At 41.4% G+C, this 21,060-nt stretch overlaps 1 protein-coding gene across 1 annotated transcript; it reads left to right on the forward strand.

Annotated features, from left to right (window-relative positions):
* Nucleotides 1-227: 227 nt before the first annotated feature.
* NR0B1 (nuclear receptor subfamily 0 group B member 1) lies at nt 228-4,717 on the forward strand. The gene is made up of 2 exons (XM_090031646.1): nt 228-822; nt 3,131-4,717. Exons 1-2 carry the CDS (start codon nt 330-332, stop codon nt 3,373-3,375), a joined length of 738 nt encoding a protein of 245 aa, XP_089887772.1. The 5' UTR covers nt 228-329; the 3' UTR covers nt 3,376-4,717.
* The last annotated feature ends 16,343 nt before the right edge of the window (nt 4,718-21,060 follow it).

The following is a 21,060-nucleotide window of genomic DNA, read 5'->3' on the forward strand; positions in this document are numbered from 1 at the left end:
GTAGAGATTTTGCAGCCACTGGGGCTGAAAGGGATCTTGCGAGATCACTGGGTCCCAAGGGGCAGATGCGATGATTTTTCTGAGCCCAACTTTATTCCCCCCCACCCCCAATTCTCACCCATGGCTGACTTGCAGCGAGCAACGAAAAGAGAGAGACTCAGTTACAGCCTTGTTTGCCTTTTCTTCGCCGTGTGTAGTTGGTATTTCGTTAGTCTGGGACAGAGCGCACCAGGCGCAGGCGGGTCTCGGGGGGGCGGCGGCGGAGGAGGAGCCCCCGCGCCCGGGCGCTACATAAGGCGGCGGCGCGGCGGCGGCGGCAGCGCAGCCCCATGGCGTGCGTGGGCCGCGGGCGGTGTTGCGCGGGCGGGCGGCGGCAGGGCAGCATCCTCTACCACATCTTGCGCAGCGAGGAGCAGCCGCGGGGCGCGGGGCCGGGCTGCTCGTGCGGCGCCCGGAGCCGGAGCCGGGGCCGGGGCGTGGCGGGCGGCGAGAGGGCGGCGGCGGCGGCCGTTCTGGTGAAGACGCTGCGCTTCGTGAAGGGGGTGCCCTGCTTCCAGCAGCTGCCGCTGGCCGAGCAGCTGGTGCTGGTGCGCGCCGCCTGGGCGCCGCTGCTGGTGCTGGGGCTGGCGCAGGACGGCGTGGCGCTGCCTGCACACGAGGCGGCCCAGCCCAGCATGCTGCAACGCATCCTAACCGCCCGCCCGCCGCCGCCGCCCGCTGCCGACCTGCAGGCCCTGCACGGCGTCCTGGCCAAGTGCTGGAGCCTGGACATCGGCCCCAAGGAGTACGCCTATCTCAAGGGCGCCGTGCTCTTCAACCCGGGTGAGTCGCGGGGAGCGCCCCCAGCCCCCGCACACGGACCTCGTTTGAAATGTTACTGTTAGTTTCCCGCGTTCCGCGCCAAACCGCTTCCAGCTCCACGCGTCGGCCCAGTCCCGTCAGTGGCCCCGCTACCGGCACACGGCCTCCGCCCCCAGCCGGGGCGTCCACCTCTCCCAGTCTGGTGGCGGGTGTCTGTGCCGGCCCAAGCCTGGAGGCTTGGGGTTCGGGTGCCCCCGACCTCGGCCACAGAGCAAGTCTCCCACTTCCATGAAGTGGGTATAAAGCCAAGATCTTCCCACTTTGTGGGTACTACCCCCATGCCAAGAGTGGTTGTCCCTGGGTGCAACTAGGAAGATTGCTTTGGTGGTCACGGTGTTTCCCCTGCCAGGTAAGCATAGGAGCTTGATCTGAGCTGAAAGGCCGAGAGGGATACAGATGCACACATTTTTTCTCTCCCTTCCCCAACCACACACACAGGCTCTCCCTATCCCCATGTCCCCCTCTCTGCCAGCTCAACACAGTCTTCTGCTCTTCCCAAGCCTCCCCACACTCGGTCTCCCCTCCCACCCACACATAAACCACCACCCTCTCCCTCTCTTCCCCAGCCCCACAAACACACACACTCCCCTTCTCTTCCTCAAGCCATGCACACACACACACGCTCCCCCAGCCCCAGGTGCACTGACACACACACATTTTCTTGCATCCACACATGCTATCCTCCACACCCACCCCACCAGTCCTTGGTTTTTCCAGATGTTGGCAGGGAGCCCTGGCAGAGCAGCCTTTAGTAGGACAGCAGCTGGCAAGCCAGGTGTGGAAGAGCTGCCTCTGAGAACCAGCAGCATTTCCACTCACTCTAATCTGTCACTGGAACCAAAAAAAAGTCATATCTTTACATATACCCTCTAGTCACACACATGCTAGTTCACCACCTTTACACTGTTGCAGTGTAGGTTTGGTGTTTTTCTTATGCTTCCATGTCTTCATTGTAATATGCTCATTTAAAAAAAACAAACTATCTCATTCTTTGGTTAATAAAGGTGGTTAGCAAAAGTGACAGCAGTGATGCAACAGACATATGCCTGTGAGTTGTTTAGCTTCAGGCCACATGATGTCAGAATAGAAAAATAGCATCACCCATTAGCAACAAAGCATCCACCAAATAGATTAAGATATACCTGACTGACAGACCTCAGGAAGTAACTGTTTCTAGAAGGACTCTTTAGAGAGCAATCTTCTTTACAGAACTGGTGGGCAACTTGGAACCAGGGATAAGATAAACAAATGGTTCTGGACATGCTTGTGTGGGAAGGGTTGAAAAAAGGAAATTTAACTTCAATCTTAAGATTCTAAAAGAAGCATGTGAATTGGATGAAATGAAGACATTTTCCCTACCAGTCCGGGCATACCTGTGAAGTCCATGATACAAAGAAAACAACTTGCTAAACAGTTGATTTATATATTTTTAAGACCCATCTCTCTGTTGTGCTTTTGACTCTGATACTGGTATTTTTGTACTTGTACCATCAAACTGTTAGATCAAAAAAGAAGACACCTATACTCCCAGTGACTATTTTCTGTATTTTGTTGTGTTAGATAGGAAAACAATCAGATCTGAGACAGAATGTCTTGCATTTAAAAGCTTGTCTAACTATCCCAACTGCACAGCTGGTCCAATAGAAGAGACCACCTTAAGAAATCCTTGCCTCTCACAGTTTCTGGACCATCATGGTTAAAACATCCCTCATACGCCAGCAAAACTCCAAACCCATTTTAGAGTTAACACTATTCAATTGAATAGTTCCACAATGAAGTTGCCAGCAGGACATATTAAGCATGAATAATGCATTTCCTAATGGTCAACAAGTTAGCCCATTAGTTCCTTTTATTGTTATGTCTTGCTATTTATGTCACATTTGGCACCTTGTGGGTTTTTATTGGCCACAATTCATAGCGGTAGTCTGTATGTTATCCCCTGTACTACATGCTTTATTTTTAAAACAATTAGAAGCAATATTTTTCAGTACTCATTTATGTTGCAGAATAAAAAACAGTTTTGCATGTACAGAGGAGCAATTGGGAGAAGTTTACACTAGTAAAATCTATGTGCACTGGATATGTAATTTTCACTGTTTAAAAAGTTTCAGGTTCAGTCAAAACACTTGATTTGTTTCCCTATTCAAGAAACCTTTAATAGCAACATGTATGAGTTGCCAGTTAGCTGACACTTGACAAGAAGAGTCATTTTTAATTGTTGTTTAGATAATTTTGTAAACAGAAGTTTAACGTTCTATTTTTCTTTCAGATCTACCAGGGCTGCAGTGTACACAGTACATCCAGGGACTGCAGAGAGAAGCACAGCAAGCTTTAAATGAACATGTCAGACTGATTCACAGAGGGGACCAGGCCAGATTTGCCAAGCTGAATGTTGCTCTTTCCTTGCTGAGATCCATTAATGCTAATGTAATTGCTGAACTATTCTTTAGGCCTATCATTGGCACAGTGAACATGGATGACATGCTGCTGGAGATGCTTTGTGCAAAATTATAAAGGCATGTATAATATACAAATAAATTAAATGCAAAGGAAATCCTAGAGCAGAATAGTGTACAGCACTGTAAATAAACTAACTTATTGTTTTTACATAGATAGTATTTTTGTATTCAATAATAAAATATTCAAGTTATGACATTACATTTTTATTAAAGCTATTGCTTTTAGAATAGCTTTCAGAATTACAATCAAATTATGCCTTTTAAACTGTTAAGAGTTTTAGTTTCCAAAACTGAGGTGAAATATTCTCTTGCCATACCTCTGAATAAAGATCATTTATCTGTGCATTATGTTTTTTTAAAAAAGAAAAAAATGTAGTAATCCCCATTTTTCTTTAACAGGTATTGTAGTTTTACATTTTGATGCATTTATTTTGAGTGCTAAACTACACTGTATATTTCAGTCACATTAAATAGGATGCCTTAGCCATAGAACTATTTAATAGTTTAACTATAGACCTTATTGGAAGCTCACTGAATTTAATTAAGTCCTTATATTGATATAAAATCTATATTGACTGATAAAGAAAGCATCTGCTTGAGAGCTTGTCTGCACAAGGACACTGACCAGAAGAGCTTCCTGTGTGAATATACTACTCTGGAATAAAAGTATTCCAGGAAAAATTAGTGCCATTTTAAAGCAGAGTAATTATTCTGGAATAAAGCCACCACTAATCACCAGAAAATTATTCTGCAGTAGCTCTTTCTAGCTATTTCTTTATGTAGACAAGCTGTTAGATAATGAACTTTGAAATCTCTGTAACATTAGGAGTAGCTCCAGTTCCTCTAGTGCCCTGGACAAAATGTTTGGCATATATTGAATTATGGGGGAAATACTCAATTTGTTTTTAATACTCAAGAACAAATTGGTAAGCCACAGGCTTTAAGCTCATAAGAACAAATTTGTAAGCCACAGGCAATTGATTTTTATTTTTCCTCCTTTATCGAAAATGCGCAAAGGAGTAGAGCTCAGTGGAAAAGATTCTGACCTTCATTACCACTGGGGAAATACACATTACTCTACATTTATGATTGTTCTTTATTATCATGGTATTATGATTAGAATCTGGTCTAGTGAGTCTTGTAACTTGCATATAAACTTATTTTTCTTATTTGCCTTAGTCTACTGACTATGCATTGAGCTTTTTTTTTGTCCTCTCCCTGCTACACTTTCCTTTCCTCAAAGGAATCGTAAGTATCAGAAAGTGGAGACTTGTTATGCTGGTAGTTCACCTTTCTGCTAATTAAAGATTTGAATAGTAAGTCATCTTTGTTCTCAGATTTTACCCAATAAAGTGTAGACCTTATTCTACTCTACTACCTCTGGATGTCAAAAATAGCCCCCTGTCCTTTGAAAATAGCTTAATTGTTAGTGTAAAAGGGAAATAACTTCCAATTTAGTAATATCCTACACTGTAGGTTACTAGTGTCATTTTGATATTCAGTTTGATCTGATCTACACTAGTAACTAAGCAGTTTCCTGTCCCTGTTGCAGTGGAAGAAAGCCTTTTGCTAACAGCCATTTCAGCAATGGGTCATTTTCCTAGCGTAGGGGTCCTTATGGTCTTTGTTTCCTTGGTGATATTTAAGCCAATACTATCAAAACAGTAGAGTTCAATGCATTCAATCAGTCAGGGTTCTACAATTTTAAATAATGTGCATTCATTACAAAAAGATACCTAAAATATTTTATACAATGATTCATCTTTAAGTGGGGATTTCATAGTTTTCATAGACATTAGGGCTGGAAGGGACCTCGGAAGATCATCGAGTCCAGGCCCCTTCCCCAGGAGCAGGAAGTCAACTGGAGTCACAGGATCCCAGCAAGATAAATGTCTGATTGGCTCTTAAAGGAATCCAGAGTAGGTGCTTGCATCACCTCTGGCGGCAGTCTGATATTATTTTTGTTACCATGGGCTTTCTAATTATTGAAAAGACTGTCAAGAAAAATAAAGGCCTGGATAAGCTATATCGAGTCACATTCATGGCTGTAGGGATGGATGTAATAATTCCATGCCCTTATCCCCATACAGATCATATTTTCCAAAATATTGTTGAAAAAAAACATGGCATTCTTTCAAAACTTGAAATGTGTTTTGCTTTCAACAATTTGAACAAAATTGCAAAAGGAAAATCAATTGTTGGGGGGGGGGGGGTTGTTTGTTTTTCTGGGTTTTCTTCTCCCCTTGCCACCTATTCCCAAATTTACTCTCCTTTTCAGTGGAACATGGGGAAAAAAAGAACAAAAAACAAACAAACCATGGGCTGGCATGCTTCAAACCTAAATAAAAGGCCAGTTGTTGATAGAAAGGAAACTCTTTAAGAACAACAGGATTTTGTAAAACTTCAGCAAACAGGATGTGAGGTTATCCTTAGCTCTCACTGGGGGGTGGGTTCTGACAGTTGGGAGGAAGAGTTCAAGAAAGCTTTTCTTAATCCAAATCCTAGAAGCACACTGAGGACCAGTAACAATCACCACTTCAGCATATGGGGAAGTCCAGAGGCTTGTCTGTATCCACCTAGCGGGGGCACAACTTATCCCAAAAGTGGTAGGAAGAAGAGTGGAGATAGGGGGCTATCTCGCAGTCTGTAGAGCTGGTTAAACCAGCCTACAAGTAGCAGGCTGCATCTACTGAGATTATTTGTAGTGCCATAGCAATGAGGAGACCCTAGGCAAGAAATGGATGTGCTGTACTAGGTGCTGTACAAACTGAACAATTTTCTAGTCCCTGCTACATACAACAATTACACAGCTTGTATGCCCTCTGTCTATGCCATGTAGATCTGGTAGGGATTGTGCCTCCTGAGGGACAGTCTCTTCCAGAGCTTCCGCTGAAGCTCCACCCCACTTTCATTCCTGTCCTGGGCATTAATTTGGGTCGTACACTTTATCATCCAAATGGCAATATTCCTTTTAAGTATGAGCAACATGTATACGCAGAGGAGAGCTTGTGATCTTAGAACAGTCAGTTCCCAAGGAAGTGATCTGTGCTGGAGAAATAGTGCCTATGCATACTGAACTGGGACATTTATTCATTAAAATGTGATACTACACTCTTTTCTTTTATAAAAATCATGATTCCTTTTTATATTTTTCCAATATCAGTTTTACACCTGCACAAAGAGCTGTTCATCACCTTGGAACAGGACCAAGCATTAGCTTACATTAATACCACACTGTTCTCAGGACATAAGCCTCTGGCAAGTAACTAACCCTTGGTAGGGAAAGCTCTGAGGGCCCTGAAGACTCGCTCCATAGTTGCCCCAGATGTAATCTAGCCTCAGAGCTACAGACTACCTTTTAGTGAACCATGCCTGTTCACATGAACGGCAGCAACAGGAAAGGAGCAAAGAACATCATGACTGGAGGCACCATTTCATGACAAACCTAAAACATAAAGCCTGCAGTAATAGACTTCATATGTCCACCAGTTAAGGATTACAGAGCTCTCCTGTCTCAGTATTATCACTTCATCAATTTTATAGGCAGCCATTGTAAAGAACAGCGGGTGGGCTTACCATGACAGCTATTCAGTCTTGAGAGCAGAAACAGCATTATACTCTGATCTAGCCACAAGTGCCAGAGACTTGTTGGCAGCCCTACTAAAAGAGAATTATACTAGCTGATTCTCACTGTCACTGGATCTGTTTATCTGTTGCACAAATCAGTGAAACAGCAGAATCTGGCCACAATTTTGCACCCTATGTTATCATACAACTTTTCTCTAGAAAGATTTAGAAATGCAAGGTTTTCTATGCTGTTTCACCATGTCGTAATTAATCTTCTTCATCAGTGGGAAGGTACAGTTAGAAATGCCTTCTTGTAACAGTTTCTGCCTATGAAACGGACATCTCCCTTGGAATAAAAATGAAGCCGCCCCAGTGCACCCAGACAGCAATATGATGGGAGCACTTGTTATACCACAGTTTAAGAGATCCTCTGGCCAAACAATTATTTCTAAACTCCATCAAAAGTACTGTCATGCTGGACAGAGACAAGTTCAGCTGTTAAACTTATTTGTCTTTTTGGGTTGGAAGCACCCTGAAACAATAGGTACAGAAAGGAGGTTGCCTGTGTGGGGAAACCAGTTTGTCCAAGGTTTACTGCAGAAGCCAATGCGAGAGAGAAAAAAAATCCCCCGAACAGAGCAAAGGAACAGAGATGACAAACTATGGTTTAAAAAGGAGAAAGGTTAAAGATCAGAGAAATACACAGGAAATGACAGGTCATAAAAAATGGGTATGATTTGGGTTCATCTGTCTTATGCTCCTGAAGAAATAAATATTAGACTCAGGGCACCAGTAGCATAACTAGGACAGGGTGAGCAGGGCACCAGCCCTGGGCACTGCAAGGGGGCTTCAAAATTCTCCCCCCTTTGCCCGCCTCCCCACCAGGAGTCTTTACCATTGGAGGGCAGCCCTCTACAATAGTCTGTGCAAGGGTGCAGAATGGGCTGACTACACCCACAAAGCTGGAGTTCAGGGAGAGGTTTTGGAGAGCAGCGGTCCTAATGGCCAAGTAGATGGACCAAGAAACTGCCAGGAGGGAAAATTAGAACAGCAACATCGCAAAAGTGCGTCTAGCAGTCAAACCAGGAGCACACCTGGAGTCCTATTTCGCTATCAGAGGCTGCAAGCACACATCAGGCAAGCCCCTTAACACCGTACCATGGAGAATGTCCAGCTAGAGGTGGGTTTCTATCAGCACTGAGATGGGCCCTATGCACATGAAGATGTTCATACACTGAGTGCAGTTTGGGTTGTTTCTATGCCAAAGACCATTTTAGTGCTACATAATGTGGCAACATATTGCCTATTGGATTTCTAGGCAGCAGGAGGTGATCTCCAATTTAAATCTATGCATTTCCAAATTAAAATTTATTTTTATGTAGTATTAGCAGGTATTCTAACTCTCCAGCTAGAGTAATTTTCTATACTGATCACAAAGGAATCAACAAGGACAGTGCAGAGATGCATGACATTTATCCTAACTTGTAGGAGCAACATGCATATTTAAGTGAATCTGCTATTTGCTCCCCAACTTTGGCATCTATTCCACACACAAGCTCGCTGACATCATGGGTATTTCAGCAGCCTCTCCACAAATTTCATTTAGCTATCCTTACAGTGACAGCTACTGCTACATAAAGTCACTGAAGTATATTTCTCCCCCCACCCCCCCAATAATAACTGTTGCCACCTACATCAACCCAGGCACACAAGATTGGAATGCTAGCAGTAGTAATTTTCTAATCACAAAGTGCCATTCAGCCTGGGTTAATTTTGTGAGATGCCCTTTTCTCTGAAGAGCTTCAAGAAAGCATAAATCATAAGCAACCTCGTATTTTTAGCTAATGTGGCTGAGTGTTTCTTACAGATAAGAAAAAGAATGGCATTTATTTTTAATCTTCCTTTTTCTAATTCAGTGCATAACCTTTGTTCAGGTAATCTTTTTAATAGTTTATTCTGAACTTTTTTTGCAGTGGTTGGCCAGTACGAATAAACTAGGAATACTGTTAACACCAGCTGAGCAGTGTTTGTTCTGCACCCAAAGAAGTGGGAATGCAATTAAAAAGTGTGGCAACAGACAGTGCACAGATCATTTTCATCTGCTTAAAGACAGAAGCTCTTTTTGTAGTGGACATTCCAGCCATTACAAATATTTAGAAAAAACATTTCGAAAGCCAGTATGTTATCTAGCTATCTTTCACTGAAGAAAGGAAATAGTTGAAAGATGAAGATTAATACTAAAAGGCAGAGTTTTAAAAGGCACTGTGCAGTATGTGTTACCTCTACCCTTTTCTAAAATTACAAAATTTGGTTATTCTGAATTTGTGTATTATAATTAGTCAGATCCACCAAGCATTTTAGATGGTAAATGTACTTTAACTGAAATCTTTTTTATGTAAAACTACTGTGTGTTCATGAAGCTGTAAACTATTGGGTGAAACTGTACAGAGGTCTACAAATAACTTACCACAACATGAGTAAATGGGCAAATTTGCCACTGGTTCAAGTCTACCTCTTGAAGTGGCCTGCTTATATCAGGCATGGATTTGATCCACAATTCTGTATATGCGCATACTGCATAAGAACACTTTTTCATTCTAACACAACACTCATATAAATGCACATACTCTATAAGGACACATTTAAGCAAGTGCATGTGTGACACTAATTCCAGATTCAACTTTAATGGGGGAAAAAAAATCTATGCCTTGATATTATCATTTAGTCTAATGCTCTGTGGTGCGCGCGCACACACACACACACACAATCTTCCTACCAACTCAGAAGACTCACTTTCACTGCCAACTTAATAGGTATAACCACAACTCTATCAAGGCTGGGGACATCAGTTGTGCAGAATCTTTCACATACACATACATGGATTTGTACCCATGCCTATGAGGAAAAAACAAATGCTAATATAGCAGCAGACTATATATTAAAAAAATATTGTTCTATAATTAGCAGCAGCCATACCTAATAAGATGGGCCATAGTCTGTGAGGCCCTTGGCAGTAAGAGGGCTGTAAGGTGTTACAGAAGGGAAGTCACTTCACACTTGGCATGTGTGGATGAGATGGTACTGTGCAGTGACTACTGCATGTTTATTTAGTACTTGTATAATCAAGTACTAAATAAATGCACAGTAACCAGAGTTGTGATGTTACCGTGCAGTAACCTAATAATAGCGCACAGTAGCGTATTACCCTGGTTAGTCCCATGGCATGCTACTGCACAGTATTATTTGGCTACTGCGCAGTCAGCGTCTTGTGTATGAGTGGCCATGGAAATGAACTGATGCAATGTATGGCCCAAACTTAGCAAAGGCCTGGGAGTCCAGGTAGTGATTTGTATTGTTGGTGTTAAAAGGATGATCAGAATAATCAATTACAACACACCCATTTACTAATAAAGACAAACAGTTTATCTCAATATACCAAACTAATACAGCCAACCCTCTCTCCCCTCAGCTTTATGTGACATGTCACAAAAATAGAATTCAGTGTAGCTAAACCACATTGAGTAGGCACACATAGGTAATCAGAGAGAAACCTTTCCCTCACGTAATAAGAACTGCCATCAGCTGCTCAGACCTGTTTTGCCCACAGATTCATTTGTCCATCTAACCTCAGCTTTTCATGACCCAAGCCACATGCACAAATTGGAATATTAACATGTTTTATTGAAAATTCACAGAGATTTAAATAATCCCATGGACTTACTCAGACTTTCTCCGCAAGATGATTAAATAAGAAAAAACCCCAAATGTTTTGCCCCAGTAATGAACAGGTATGATTCAGAATACACACACAGTAAGGAGACCTGCTCAATAAGAAAAGGCCTGTCTTACACTGAAGGAGAGCTAGTTCACAGAACAGAGCAGCACTTTCAAGTTAAAAACACAAGATGGAGACACTTTCAGCCACATCACTAGAACATTGTGCCTCCATTGGTTTCAACAGTGCTATGCCAGTTTACAAGTATCTGAAGTTCAGGTACTTTCCTGGACACTTGGATACATGACAATTTTAATTATGTTCTGTTTCTCCGCAACTTTTAGCATCAAGTTAAAGACAAAAAGCCAAATATTGGCAGGGGAGAAGAGGGCAAGAATAACTAGGGTAGAAGTATAGGTAATTTCATACCTGAAAAGGTACCCCGCTGAAACAAACAAACAGAAAAATTCACAGGCATGTGTCTGCAGAAGAGAGTTTAGTATTTTTACTTATTGGCAGGCTTTTAATTTTTTCCTTGCCAAAAAAGAATAGAAAAAAGATACTAAAATTGTCCTATATTTCCTATCACTGTGGTTTCCCTCCCCAGACCCCTCTCCCACAAAAAAAGAGAAAAAGAAAATCAAGATAGAAAGCCAGTTTATTTGCTCTGACCAATTTTAAAGCTGAATCTGGATTGCTAAATAAATACCATATTTACTCAAATCCAAGATGAAGGATATTTCTCCATTGCCATGGGAGAAAACAGCCTCATTAAGTACACATTTATAAGTTTCCATGTATAGTATCCAATTATTGGGGGGGGGGGCATCTTAAATTTGAGGCTGTCTTAGATTTGGTTAAATAGGGATGGATGTTAATTGGATGTGATGACACATCTGAAAGAAGGCTTTGAGGAAGCCTAATGCAATGGTATATTGACTATCACTCTAGAATCCCTGCCATTAGGAAGCATAAAGGACATGAAGATACATTTTAAAGATCCCATATGCAGGCCTAGTTACGCCCCTTGGCCTCCCCACAGACCACTTTGCACTTGCCTGGAGCCATTACTTCATTAGCTACCTGGCCCCACTCTCAGTAATGGGGCTTGAGACCCCTGTTACACTTGCACAGAACTGTAGGCTGAGGTAGGCTTTGTGAATAGAAAGAAGTTGTGGCTATTTTTACAGACCCCATCCCTCCCTCACCCCTCCATTCTGGCTGGGGGTTCAGGGACAGAGAGGACAGGGTATTACTGAGCTGCAGATGGCTGGAGCAGGCAAGGTTAGCCATCAGCCCCTCTGGATCAGGGGTGGTGTGGGGGGGTAGGCACAGCAGGAGGGACTGCGCATACTTTGTATCTATCACCTGACAGGGCCCTTATACATGGGATCAGAGTAGGTCAGAGGTATCCACTGGGGGTATTGCATTAGTTGCCTTTTCTGGGGACTAGGAAAAAATCTTCCTTGTTTTACTAAATGAGAGGTAGGGGGCTAGAGCACCTTGAGGCCTAGAAGGACCTTGAGGCCTAGAGGGTGTAGATTAGGAGGTAAAGTTCAAGTTGTCATAGCACTGGCAAGTGTCTGATGCAGTTACTCAAATAAAGGGCCTGTTTTCCTGGGAAAGTGGACTTTGAGAAATGTTTCTCTTAAAGAAGGTGGGGAATAGAGCTAATACCTAGTACAGCGACAGCTGCCCTTTTTCCAGCCTCTTAACGCTTATTGGAAGGATGGGAAGCGGAATTGTAGCTGGGGGACGTGGTTTGGAGAAATGAGGGTGGACCGATGGCAGCTCTCTGCAGACAGGTAGATATGAGTGAGCAAAGTACCATGACCTGTACTGCTTGAATTATTAAAATTTACCTTCTATGGGAATTAGCTAGCAATAAAAAGTTGTGGCCTTTGGGGAACGGTCTATTTAAGAGGCTCTTGCAAGAGCCAGTTAGAAAGACTCATGTTATGTAATCCTAAGCAGTTATAATTCAGACACCAAATGAAGCAGACTGCTAAGCTGCATCGACACAAGCAAGGGCATGCATTTGCAGCAGCACAAATAGTAGTGGTACAAATTTGTGCTGCTACTTTGTGCTGCAGTGCACACCCCTGCCCATACGCTTTGCAGTGGCACACATTGCCCTGTTGGTCCATGTGCTGCTGGTGGGGGGTGAGGTGGACACAGGGTACTTCAGTGCGGGGCTAGCCAGCAGGCACTGTGCCCCAGTCAGCCAAGGAGTGGCGCATGGAGTCCAAGGTTGCCTGCTCCCCCCATCTGTGGAGCCTGTCTCAGGCTGGCTAGGGAGCAGGGTGCCACAAGATGGGGGAGCCCTAGGCAAGCTACTCTCCTGGCTTGGTGTGCCAGTGCAGAGCTCCCACACTGCCTTAGCACAGGGGCTCTGCTGCGGTGCCCAGCCAGCTGGGGAGCAGCTGGCTGGGGCCCAGGCTGCCTCAGCATGGGGGCTCTACAGCTGCAGAGACTGTGGGGCAGTCATTTGTCCTGGCACACGCCACTTTGGTGTGCTTTGCGACATTTTTTTTCTTAAGGGTTTTTTTTGTTTTTGGTTGGGTTTTTTTTGCTACCAGGCAATCCTGCTAGCAAGTTTTGCCCTGCTCTGCAAATCACCAGTGCTGCCCACGGGCTATTGTGCAATGCATGCAGTTTGTGATGCACAAAGAGGTTTGTGGTGCCACAAAATGCGCATGCCTGCACGTCTGGATCTGGCCTTAGAGTCCAGAGCCCCGGGTGATTACTGAACGCCACACAGCCTAAATGAACCACATTCCTCATATCTGGTCTTGTTTGTGTCCAGAACAAAAAATAATACATAAAATTCCAGTTCACACACAGCTTCACTGTGTACTGGTCCTACAGTCCTTAAATACAAGACAGACCATACTGATTCCAGAAAAGGGAGTAATGCAGATTTTGCCTGAATGGGGACTTTCACAGAATCCAGTGAAGTCTAGATTTAGTATAGTTCCTACTGGCTACTGCAGATAAGATAAAAAAAATATGCACAGCTAGCTGAAAATGGCATCAAAGATGGCCATGCCAAAGCAGATTCCATTGAAGGAAAATAGAGTGCACTATAACACATAAAATACCTGGGAGTGATTGTTCAACACAATTTGGAAAAACAATATATAGCTGCAATAATAAACACTTACAGCAAATAAACTTCAATCCGATGAGGCAGAATGGTTTGCCTTTATTGCTGGTGGGATAAGCAAGTGGTGAAATAATTAACATACTGCTTCACCTGCCATTTCTTTTCCAGGCTTTGCTTGTATTTTGTGCCACTCTATCTTAAAAAAATAAAGGAAAAGGGAGTACCAGTCTCAAGGCTTTTGTGTGCACCCAGAAGACGATAATTAATTATGAAATAAACAGAATATTGATATTACAAATTATTTTCTCACATAGGTATTAAAAGTGAGAGTGAAAAATATAAAAGCACTGAGAGACTTGAGGCAAGGTTCAGAGTTACAGCTGGTGTGCAGTCTGTTTCTTCAGTGACATGTCTTTTATATTACATTCATCCCAATGGGCCAATCCTTTACAGGAAATCTTGCTTTTCATTCCTGTTGATTCTTTTATTCTGGTTAAACAGTTTCCAGTCAAACATATCCCTACAAGCCACTGTTTCCTTCAGCAATCATGCTGCAGAAGTGTATTTATTAGCTGTAGCCACAAATATGCGGAAAAAAAATGCCTGTTTAATTTTGGCAAATCAGCACTTTCCCGTCGTATCAAAGTATTAGGGTTTGGTGGAAAGAAGAGATCTCTGCAAAATTACTCTTGCATTTTTTTTTCCCAGAGCAGTTTTGACACTTGAGAAGCCTAAAGACTAGAGTGGTCTAAACACTTAAGATATTCTGGAGTGAATATTCACGAACTGTTCAGGTGAGTGGGCAGGATGACTGAATAGTTGATTTTCAAAGTCTAATCGATACAGATCTATGAAGAAGTGTCATGTTGATACACTATCTGCACGTACCATTGCCTCAATGACCATTATTGTGTTTTTCTCAGAGACATATTTTCCACTTAACACATTAGCTTCTTTTAATAGCTCATTAGAATTTAGTTTTAAAAACCCCTTTAAAAACAAATGAAGTGCCAAGCACCTCTTTAATGTATTAGTTCAAGTGGCATTAGCATGCAGGGAAGAGAATTTAAAAAGCTAATCTCTCATCTGTGACATCCTTAGCCCCCTCCCCCCTGAAAAAAGAGTGTCTTACATAAGAAATTAAACAGTATCATTACTGCAGACCTTTTTACTTAACAAATAGAACAAGTCTTTACATAAAAACAGGATTATTGTAAGCAGCGTTGGGGAGGGGAATAAAGGAAAAGAGAATAAAGCAGTAGATGATGGCTATTTCAGAGGCTGGCAAAGTATGCCACGCAGCAGGTCTCTTCCCCCGCCTCATCTACTCTGCTGTACTTTGTCAAAGGCAGCTCCTAAATATAGTGAAGGAAACCTTTTCTAATCTTGGGAACACATGGTGGTGCCATCTCAATTTCATCAAAATCATGTAATAAAAAGCATTTGGAACACTTTCCCTCATGAGAGCTCAGCGAAACACAGATGTTGCTGCTCTCAATTTTCCCAGAGGCCTCTACTGATTCCTTTTACAGGGAGCTTGGGCCTCCCAGCATCTCAGCACTGCCTCTAAGATCGGCCTTCCTTCAATATTTGCTTTGTAAAATAATTAACCACATTTAATACTGTATTTTTCTACATGTTAAGCTGGTTAAAAGAAATGCTACATTAAAAACAAGGTCACTATGTCTAGGAAAAAGGAAACAAAACAAACAAGCCACCCTTCCCATGAAATCTCACAAAATGATGACTGCCTCCCTCCCAGATTCCTGTGTCCCGATTCTGATCTCATGTAGGTATAAGACATATTGCTCATTGAAGTCAAGGGAGTTATGCTCATCAATATTCATTTTACAGCTATCAAAGATGGACTGGACTAGCATTATCAGAAGCCTCCTTTCTTTCTAATGTACTTTTCAAGACCTTGCTTATCTCTCTTCTCTCTTGAGAGCCTTAAACTGCCAGTTCAGTTTTTAAACCATGTATGGATTTTTTTTTTAAGAATCTGTACAGTGAATATTAAACAATCCCTTTCAACTTCACTTCCTTAAAAAAAAAGAAAAAAAAATATCAACATTTCTTACCTATTACATTCTGTAACATCTTTCAATTTTCATGAGCACTTACTTCTTTTTTGATCTCTCTTTAAAAAGGTTCTTCTCCCTTTGGTTCAGTACAGTGCTTGTCCTCTAAAATGGTTAGGGTATGAATATTCATTGGGATGCTATGCTGTATTTCATATGTTAAAAATACTATGCCATATTATGTGTGCATGCTGCTCATGGTATCAGAATAAGTGAAAGAGCCAATTCCTACATAGATTATGAAAGATTATCTAGTACTGGCTACATATATTACACCCCCACTCCGGTAATTGGAATTTGGTTTCAATTTTCAAAACCATGTTCATTCCTGTATATAAATACTATTGCTGTTATATACTATTCTTCTTTATATATATGTAGCCAGTACTAGATGATCTCTCATAATCTAACCAACGTACAAGTTCCAGGGTAAGATTAAAATACACCTAGGATTGCTGCATAAATCTTCCTTACTGCATTATAGATTCTTTCTCCACAGTGACCTTGGCATCATTTAATTTTTATGGATAATTTATAAGATATGAATGGTTGACTTAGGTTTTCATGGCCATCACAGTGATCACTGGAATTTTATGGGTGGGTGTTACTTCCTCTGTTAGGAGGTCAGGTTGTACCTTCCTTGTCAAGACAGAAAGACTCCTCTCTGGCTTCATGAAATGCATTAGGTTTCAAGAGGCTGGCAAAAAAATACTCTCTTGCCAACAAAATGTTTAATTAGCTATTTGGTAGTACTTTATAATGATCTGTTGTCCTTGACCAGCGATATGAAGGCTCTTCAATGCACATCACATCAAGGTTCTTCTTTTTTAGGTCACCATGACATTTATTCAATCTGCAACTGAAGTAAGCTTTTAAACAGTGAAAGTTTTTCTCTGACCTGAATTGAAGGCAGGATAGGGATTTAAAAAAAATTTATGACATCGCTAAGTAGCATACCAAAAAAGGGGTGGAAAGGGTGTGTGTGCATGCATGCTCACCATGGAGCCCACAATATGTAAAAACTGCTCGGAGAGCAGGGCTAACAACCAGATTAATTTTGTTAATACTGTGTAACAGCATTCAGTATTCCTTGTCCTATAAATGTTTCAATTTTTCAGATTATTTAATCTGGATCTGAATTGACAAGCCTGTCCCCAGGGTAGCAGGACAAATTCAGAGTTTTGTTTGCTTGGATTTCAGTTTGTGATGTGGGTGGACAGATTTATCGTCTGTGAGTTAGATCCATTACCTTCCTGTGAAAATGCATTCCATGGAGCCATTATGGGAGAAGACTGAATGCTTTCTTGAAAGAACACAGACTTGCAACATCTTTTAAAGAAACATTTGTTTGACCCTAGGTTAGAAAGCCATATTTCAGCATAGACCATCTCACCCATTATGACCCTGTTTACATTTGTTAAGGGTGGGGAGAGGAGGAGGGGGTATAGACTTTTGAGAAGGTTAAGACAACTCAGACTACAATCATATTCAGTGAATTAAGTGTTCATAAACAAACCATGAGTATGCTACTTCCTTCATCCAATTTGGTATAATTGTTCTCAGCAATAGGGATTGTGTTATGCAGTTTATCTTACCCAATATTTCTGTAAGGCAGAAAACAATTCATTGTTGTTAAACTATGACTCAGTGTAATTCCAAAGAGACTACAGAGGACCAGCAATGCAAATTGTCCATCAAAGTCAGATCCAGGGTTAATGTAAATGAGTATAGGTCCAGTAATATAAATAAGTTTTTCACAATAAGAAGGGAAATTGACTTTCATTGGAACATTACTAGTATTCACCAGATCATGATCTAGCTCATCATTTTAACCAATAAGTGTGCATTGAAGTTAGTGTTTCAATAACAGTTTGCTCTCAACAACAGTTCAGAGTGCTGCTTTTACTTTCCCGTTTGGGTTCATAGTAGTATCATGATACCTCTCAGGAAAAAATAAAGAATGAAAGAAATAAAAAAACCTCTCTCTGATATTAGAAGAGCATGACAATTGCTCAGCAGTGGCAAATGTATTCACAATGGGTCTGATAGATAACTATTCCATATGGCAATATAATGTTAAAACCAATTATCAAGATATGCTGTCAGCACCTGAAAAACAGTTCTTCCTATTATACCCCAGAATAGTCTTAGCTCCTCTTCACCATCTCAGCTAATGGGTTTTCAGAAGTTTCAGGAAATGGAGAGATGTATGGTACAATGTAATTTTTTTTAGCATTAAACCTTCACAACCAACTGAAAATCTTCATAATTATCTTGTTACTCTTTTTCTAATTAAGGGTCAGTTTAGAATAAAGTTCTGAAAATAAGGCTTGGGGTGAATTTTAATAATGTTCAGAGTTTGTAGTGAAGCCTACACATTGGGCATGCCTACACGTGTCCCTATGGCACCGTTATTACTTTGCCGTCACTTAGTACTACCTTTAAGAAGTACTAAATGATGGCCCAAGAGAGCTGCTACTGTGCCATGCCAGCACTGCAGTTATTTTTAGCTGCTGTGTTGTAGCAGAGGAGCATGTCACTACAGCATACCCACCGATGCTACAACAATGTAGCATATCATGTAGATGTGCCCACTGACATGCAGAGCTTAAGGACAAAGTGTAAAAGAAGTTTAACTGTCTTTTGAGTTATGTCATTTCTACAAGCCTACATGCAAGTGCTTTCCCTCTAGAATCATTTAATTCTCCCCAAAATAGTCACACCTGAAATAGAAAAACACTGTACTCTGTGTGTATGGATACCTCTAAGAGTTCTATGCATGTATGAGAGGTTCCATTGGCCCAATGACTGCAGGAGGGAATAGCAGATCAGTGGGCTAAGCAGGCTTTCTGAATGAACAACCTTTATTGTTCTATAAACTTAACTCCTTGGTCTTCTGAGAACAACACATGGTACCAGGAATGGGGTATGAAGAAAAACAGAAAAATGGAGCATCTCAGAATTTTAGAGGAATTAAAGATGTCTAGCAATGCCGTAGAAAATGAGAAGAAATGTAAGCAGAGCTTCATCACATATATGACAGCCAGTAGAGCTACAGAGAAGGAAGATCCACTCAAGGTAAATTTGCCTTTGTACAATAGCCTACTATAATAGCATGTTATACAAAGCTCTGGCTCTGTATAATAGTCTACAATTGTCAGAAGCAGAAAAAAAACCTATGGCACAGGAATAAAAAAGTTTGAGAAATATTGTATACCCCAGCAAAATGAAACCTTTGAATGGCATAATTTCCCCTTGAGACAGCAGAAAGAATGAGACACAACAGAGGAGTTTATCAAAGTCCTTAGACTGCTGAGCTAGACAGGTAACTCTGAAGAGTTACCTAAGAGTCCATGATCAGAGACAGAAAAGCATTAGGTATAAGGGATATAAGCCTCAGGAAAAGACTGCTGGAGGATCCTGAGCTCAATTTGGAAAAGGCAGTTAGAACGTATCAAGTAGCTAAGATAACAAGTGCCAGGTTGTAGAAGCTGGAGGAAAAAAACAAAACAAAACACAGAACAAGCTGCACTAGACAGGATTACAAGACTAAAACCTAAGGCAACACACAATACAGAAAGGAGGACCTCACTATGAAGCAGGCAAGCAGAGGCCAAAAAGAGAATTGCTTGAAGAAACAAAAGGTCATTTGCAGATTTTGTGCGGGTTACGAGAAACCCGTGCAATGCTCTGCATTTGCTAAGTGCTGCAACAAATGCAGAAGATTCAATCACTTTGCAAGAGTTTGCAGAAAGGGGCAGGATGCATCACAGAAGAAACAGCAGGTCTATGCAACAAGAAAAAGGAAGAATTCCATATTGGCACAATGCAAGAAGAAGTTAATTCTTCTGAGGATTTGACAGTTACCCTGGACACCAATGGACTAATGATAAATTAGATATAAGAGCACAGGTCAATGTAATACTTGAATACAATATTCAAAAAAACCTGTGGACTATGAGAATAAGAAAGTGAGACTAGAGAATAACAGGAATATGATTGCAATGAAGGGTGTTTGTGCATTGCATGTTAGACACACAGGTAATATAGTAAGAGTTCAGTTTGTAACAGTCCCAAGAAAGCTAGTGCCAATTATTGAGTTGTGAACATGTAAAACCCTAGGATTGATTAAGAGAATGGGTATCGAGAGACTAGAAAGTAAAAACATAGAAAAAGATTTTTATGATGTGTCCCAAGGTATAGGGAAACTGTCAAATGAGTGCAAGATATAATTAAGAAAACCAAATACTCCCACCATACATGCTCCAAGAAATGTTCCCCTTGGACTAAGGGAGAAACTGAAAAAGGAATTAAATAGATTAGTTAACATGGACATAATAGAAACAGTAGAGCAACAAACTGCTTGGGTTCATTCACTGGTCATAATAGAAAAAAAAGATGGGACTGTGTCTGGATCCTACGCAATTGAACAGGTATATCAAAAAGGAGCATTTTCCTATTCCCACCAGGGAAGAGGTTTTCGGCAACATGGCATAAGCTAAATATTTCTCCATCTAAGCTCTGAGAAAAGGGAAACAATCTATTCTGTAAGGGTTAAAGCCATTACAAACATGCCTCCCCCTATAGATAAGGAAGGAGTGCAAAGATTACTGGGAATGATCAATTTTTTAGGGAAATAACTCCCTAATTTAGCAGAGCAGACCAAACATCTTAGATCGCACCTACAAAAGAATACTCAGTGGACATGAGAACATGAACATGGAACTAAATTAAAACACTCGAAGGAAACAATAATGAAAGCTCCAGTACTAAAATACTATGACCCTGAAAGACGCATTAAATTGTCAACAGATGCTGCTAAAGGCAGCATTGGAGCAGTTTTGCTTCAAAAGCATGAGGATAGGTGGAGATCAGCGGCACTCTTTAAGTCAGAGTGTCTATATGCACAAGTTGAGAAATACCAAAGTAGCCCTAGTATATGACTGTAAGAAATTTCATATACTCATCTATGGGAAGCCTGTGATAGCCATGGTAACTGTAGCAAAGAAAGGGCTATCAGACATGCCATCCAGATTACAGAGGCTTCTCTTTCAACTGCAAATGTATGATGTAGACGTAACAGTACACACCAGGAAAACACTTATATTGTAGATACATTGTGCAGAGCATATGACAATGGAAAAAGACAGAATTCCAGACTCAGACATAGCACATGTTAATCTAATTAAAAGTGACTTATGTCACAGATAAAATGTGGGCACTAACTGCAGAAGTTACTGGTCAGGACACCACATTGTAAAAAGTGATAAC

The sequence above is a fragment of the Crocodylus siamensis genome, chromosome 1 (assembly GCF_052110815.1).
Source record: "Crocodylus siamensis isolate JL-2025a chromosome 1, ASM5211081v1, whole genome shotgun sequence".
Taxonomy (NCBI): Eukaryota; Metazoa; Chordata; order Crocodylia; family Crocodylidae; genus Crocodylus; species Crocodylus siamensis.

Excerpts from the sequence above, each read along its gene's own strand:
- NR0B1 (XM_090031646.1), top strand. The coding sequence starts at position 330 with ATGGCGTGCGTGGGCCGCGGGCGGTGTTGCGCGGGCGGGCGGCGGCAG. Across the intron at positions 823-3,130 it reads CGCCGTGCTCTTCAACCCGG|ATCTACCAGGGCTGCAGTGT; the intron begins GTGAGTCGCGGG and ends TTTTTCTTTCAG.